Source organism: Balaenoptera musculus, chromosome 20 (assembly GCF_009873245.2).
Source record: "Balaenoptera musculus isolate JJ_BM4_2016_0621 chromosome 20, mBalMus1.pri.v3, whole genome shotgun sequence".
Classification (NCBI taxonomy): Eukaryota; Metazoa; Chordata; class Mammalia; order Artiodactyla; family Balaenopteridae; genus Balaenoptera; species Balaenoptera musculus.
In genome coordinates this window covers 29,749,589-29,755,325 of record NC_045804.1, presented here as the reverse complement: position 1 = coordinate 29,755,325, position 5,737 = coordinate 29,749,589, and the positions used below count along the sequence as shown (strand labels likewise).

The window sequence follows — 5,737 nt, the reverse complement described above, 5'->3', positions numbered from 1 at the left end:
TTATTATAGCATTTCATAAATAGGTTTGCTGAAGGTAGATGTGTATTAAATTATTTATTATATTTATATTTGCATATCAGATTAGCTGCTTCTTTCTTCTTTTTGCAAAAGAATGGACTTTGTGATCCTTGAATCAGGAAAATATTCTCCTTATACAATTAATCTCAGGCATTGATATTTATCACATTCTCTATGAGGTCTTTATGGGATGTGCCCACTTCAGGACAGAACTTTTCTACTACTTTGCTGACTTATTCCCTACTCTAATTTCATAATTTGATCGGGGAAATCTTTTAATGTGAATCACATAAGCACGAAATTTGGTAAAGAGCATGAAGGAAAAAAAAAGCTTAAAGACACCATAGTTAGCAACGCAATGCTTTTGCAACACACACACTTTATTTTATCACTCTCAGGAAGCACAGTGCTTTGCAATTTCGACTCAAAGATTAAAAATAAAATTCTTCTCAATTCTAGGCTCTCATACAAAGTCTCTTAAATAAAACCTTTCCCTTCTCCACTCTCACCTCCACAGTATGTCTAGAGCTTAGAAACCATTTGAATGTACACACAAATGCAGCAGAAAAAGACTCATGAGTGGGTATCATTAGATTTACTCAATTGTGCACCCCTTGGTGTGTTCCAACTCTAGTCCTAAAGGGACTGCAATATTTTTCCTTCTTAGCCACAAATTTAGGGAATCTGGTTTCATCACAGCTAGGTTCTTCTAAAGCAGGGTTTCTCAACCTCAGTACTACTGATATTTTCAACCAGATAATTAGTTGTTGTAGGAGGCTATTCTGTATATTGTAGGATGTTTAACAGCATCTCTGGCCCTCTACCCACTACATGCCAGTATCACCACTCCCCTCACACCCAATTCTGACAAATGAAAATGTTTCCAGACATTGCCAAATGTCCCTAGGAGGTAAAATGGTTCCAAGTTGAGAACCACTGTCCTACAGAATAAAAACAAATTACAGAAATACAAAGGAAGAAGAAAGAGGACAGTTCTGAAAACCATATTTTAAGGGGTTTTAAACTTTCCAGGAGGATCTTTATATCTAGATAATTTAGGCAACTTTCCTTTATAAGAGACTTAGGAACTGCAGCACTGTATCCATCATTTCAGGTCTGATCTCTCACCATTGGCTTCACTATACTTGCTCTTCTTTTGAAGGTCAGCTCGTAATAATTTCAGTTTCCTTTGAATCTCAGTCAGAAAACCTATTTTCTGCTCCAAAATGGACAATAACTGGGCAATGCAAAAATCAACATCACAGTTTACCCCATCAGCTGTCTCCTGGATGTTATTCCCTGGCCGTTGGCTTCATTCCTTCCAGGAGATTGCTGTATCCTCCATTAATGGAGAGGATGGTGCTTTGATTTCTTTAGTCTCTTCCTCCTTCTCACTCTGCATACAAGGCATTTTAATAAATTCGTTCCCTTGAAGGGACATTTGTGAATTTCTAATGTGATTTTCCAACATCCTTGGCACCTCATGTTCAGCGGGATAAAGACAACGATGGTGAGGCCTTAAATCTAGAGTTATTTCTTTTACTCTGTTGGCATATCTTAAAGTGTTGAGGGTGTTTTCGCAAGAGGCCATCCCTGGATAGATAGTAGCAATCATGCAAGTGGAGGAGTTCTGGCCTATAAAGGAGTCCCGGAGCACCTGTGTGAGCTTGCTGGCTCTGAATGGGGTATGAGACTTGTTCTGACCCAAAGCCCGGAGGCATTCTTTGAGTGCGAGGAGACTCTTATTAATCTCTGCTCCTTCCAGCTGTCTTTTCCGGTTGGCCTTGGCAGTATCAGCTCCCCTTTCATTCCCAGCTAAGTCAACAAGGGAAAACTTACCATGCAGTTTCCCTCGAGACTTTAAAATGATCTGGAACACTGTGTGGTTCCTGGAAGAGTGGGCATTGACTGATGTCTGTCCTGAAGTCCGGCAGCTGTTCCCGAGTTCCGCAAGGTTCAGCATGTCCTCCACACCGCACACCTTTTGTTCCTGCAGCCCGACCACCTGGATTTGCTGACTGCCATCCTCAAGGACTTGCAGTGTCTTCTTCCAGTTCAACAAGTCATACACCTTTCCCCCATAAATCTCAAAAAATGTCCCATAGACTTTGAGGTCCAGCTTCTTATAAGCAGAAGTTTTGAGCAGGAGGAAGACATCCTGTGCCACCATGGCATAAATGCCTTTAGAACAATCTTGGTCCCTTCCTGAAAAGGCTCCACCTATGGTGTGCGTTTTCCCACTGCCCGTCTGCCCATAGGCAAAGCAGGTAGCCATGCCTTTGTGGAAGATGGACTCAACCAGTGGCTGGGTGGTGAACTGGTACACCAACTCGTTGGAGGCAGTGTCGTCGAAGGCGTGGTCAAAGCAGAAGGTCTGGTTCTCCAGGTAGCGAGTAAGGTCCACCTTTTGTTTGGACTCGTGCACCATGACCACTTTGTCCGAGGGGATGGTGATGATATCCAGGTCCTTCATGGTGGTCTCCCGCTGGTTGAGAGGCCGCTTCCTCACGCAGACGCAGATGCGGTGGTCCTCCAGTGGCTTCGGGCCCGACAACTGGCTGCAGTCCAGGTGCCTGCGGCATTCCTCGATCATGCTCTGAATCTCGTAGTTGGGGTTTCCCGTGTTGACAGCCAGGGCGCGCTGAGCTCGGATCTCCAGCTGCAGCTGTCTGTGCTTCTCTCGCTGCTTTTGCAGTTTCTCAATTTCCCGTAGGCAGGGAGACTTTTTCTGCTTCATCAGGCAAAGACTGCTGGGAACTCTCACATCCGGACTGTCCCCCGAGGGCGTTTCGTTTTTCGGGGGGATCCTCGCACTCCACCGCGTGGCCGTCCGCTGGTTCCCGATGGCCGAAGAGGGCGCTAGAGACAAGGAGGGCAACGCCCTGGCCGGCGTGGGGTGCTCAGCAGACGCCAGCGCTGGATTCAGCAGGAATATGGCCTCTAGATCAATCTTTTTGCCTTTTTTGAGTCCTTTTCCGACCCATTCTACCGTGACCCAAGCGTTTTGTGTTTTGACCTCTGTGACCACCACGAGGTGGATCCGCCCATCGCTGCGCTGGATCGCCACACAGATGCCCACTTGGATATTTCCGAAATGCGGCTTCGAGGGCTTCACGGAAGAGAGGCGCGGGGAGACAGGGAGGCATAACTGGCCGGCCATGGTGAGTGATGGAGGGGTCAGGGCTCGCCTCCAGGGTCCCTTGGGTTTGGAGCAGCAGGACCTGAGCCCAAGCCAGACTGAAGCGTCCAGAGCACTGAGTGCACTCCGGGTTTGCACCTACCTTTGTGAGCACTAGGGCTTGGCCTGGGGCCATTCTCGTCACAAAGCACTGGGGAAAAGAGGCGGCAGAGCCTAGGGCCTCTGGATGAGAGGTGGTGGGAAAAAATTCACGTCGTTCGTGATGCTAGGTGCTAGGTACAGAAGCAGCTGGAATAGAGAAATTGTTCTCTGCACTGAGAGCATAGGGATAAGTGTTGGGAATGGGGTGTGTGTTCCACGGACACTTGTGCCTAAGCTTCAGAAATATCCATTCTCCCCTGTAGTCTTGACGGGCAATCTCAAAGCTAAGTGTTTTAGTTTGAGACCCAGTGAATGCTACCTTAAACTTCACAATCCTCCGGTGATCAATGGGAACAAGGAAGGTAGAGCTGCCTGCAAGTTACAGGCTTCAAGGAGAGGATCCCAGAAAAATTCCCTCAAACTTTCCATCTTTTTTCTGTCCCTCCCCTGCTTCACAACATGTTTAACAGTCACAACTTAAAGTTATTCCTCTTTAATGGGATTTCTCATTACGAAATCAAAATGAGTTGACTGTAAGGGGTTCTTGTCGTAATTTGCTAACATGGAACTTCGTTTGATGCAGCATTTGGGTTTGCAAACATAAGCTCTTTATCACATTCCAAGTGGCTCTGACAGCTATAAAGTGAGTCGTTGTACTCACTGCAGTCACCACTATTTTTGAGATTATTTCAGCAATTACCTTTCCAAACTCCTTCAGTAATTACACTTCTGGCCTCATTATCCATAATTTGGAGAGGAATGATGTTTGGTAGAAAGAGATAATTCATCTTATACCCCCTCTTTATCCTGCGATGTGTGTGTGTCCTTAAGAAGTTGGTGTGGGTGGGTGGAGGGAGTGGGGCTTGGGGAATGGGAGATGGAAAGGCAGCTAAAATGATCAGAGGCAGTATATTCTGGCAAGTTTGCAATTTTTTCTGTAGGATGATTTACAAAAAACAACAAAGATTATATCAACTGCCAGAGAGGACAACATGAGGATTAAGGTGACACTTTAAGTTGATCTTTCTTTTCCCCCAAGTACCACACTGTCTTTTGGGCTGTGAGTCTGGGGGTAATTGCAGTGACAGCTCCATAGTAGCATGAAGAATCATGGTGTCCTTACAACCCTCCCTAGGATCAAGTAACATATGGAAATAAGTTCTTAACTATAAACTGACTTTTTAAAAAATTTATTTATTTTTGGCTGCGTTGGGTCTTCATTACTGCTCGCGGGCTTTTCTCTAGTTGTGGCGAGCAGGGTCTACTCTTCGTTTTGGTGAGCGGGCGTCTTATTGAGGTGGCTTCTCTTGTTGCAGAGCACAGGCTCTAGGTGTGCGGGCTTCAGTAGCTGTGCCAGGCGGGCTCAGTAGTTGTGGCACACAGGCTTAGTTACTCCGCGGCATGTGGGATCTTCCCAGACCAAGGCTCAAACCCGTGTTCCCTGCATTGACAGATGGATTCTTAACCACTGCACCACCAGGGAAGTCCCAACGACTTCTTTTAAATGGAAAGTTTACTTAAAAATTTAGTTAAGCTTACATTTTGAAAAGAAGTTTGGAGAGGGTGGTATTGGATAAGTATGTAGTGCTCACTTCAGGGAGATGTTGAATGTCAGCAGAGGGATTGGAGAAAGGGCTTTACCTAGTTGTGTTTTTACGATTATTAATTTTATTTGCCAAATTATCGATATATAAAGTTGTACTATAAATCAGTTTTTTCTTAGTTTTTAATTATTATTCTTATTTTTTAATTAATTAATTTATTTTTATGGCTGTGTTGGGTCTTCGTTTCTGTGCAAGGGCTTTCTCTAGTTGTGTCAAGCAGGGGCCACTCTTCATCGTGGTGCATGGGCCTCTCACTATCGTGGCCTCTCTTGTTGCAGAGCACAGGCTCCAGACGCGCAGGCTCAGTAATTGTGGCTCACGGGCCCAGCTGCTCCACGGCATATGGGATCTTCCGAGACCAGGGGTCGAGCCTGTGTCCCCTGCATTGGCAGGCAGATTCTCAACCACTGTGCCACCAGGGAAGCCCAGTTTTTTCTTAGTTTTAAGGGCATTAGGGAAATGTTTTAATCCTTCTGTTTTTTAAGTTAAATTATATTTTTGAAAACATTGCTGCTTTAAGGTGCTTAATAGTTGTTGTTGTTGTTTTAAACCTTTACCTTTGAAAAAGCTAGCCTGCTCTCAAAATTATGCAAACTAGGGCTTTGCCCAGTTAACCATATTTTTACAACTAAGCCAATAATTTTGTAGATGACCAGGTCTGTGGTGACAGTGCAAAAGTCAGAGACTAAAGTTTATTTTGCTGCCCAGCATACCCATAAAGGTCTTTTAAGATATTTCAGGGTTTTTTCCCCCTTTAGTTCTATTTTCTCTTAAATAGTTCCTTAAGAGGTCTCATTTGTTTCCAAGTTTAATTTGTTTTATTTGGAGATACATA

At 44.7% G+C, this 5,737-nt stretch overlaps 1 protein-coding gene across 1 annotated transcript; it reads right to left on the bottom strand.

The window, feature by feature from the left end:
• Positions 1-1,123: 1,123 nt before the first annotated feature.
• On the bottom strand, positions 1,124-3,178 carry KIF2B (kinesin family member 2B). Its single transcript, XM_036837969.1, is given in 1 exon segment — positions 1,124-3,178. A coding segment is annotated over 1 exon segment (2,055 nt).
• Between the last annotated feature and the right edge of the window lie 2,559 nt (positions 3,179-5,737).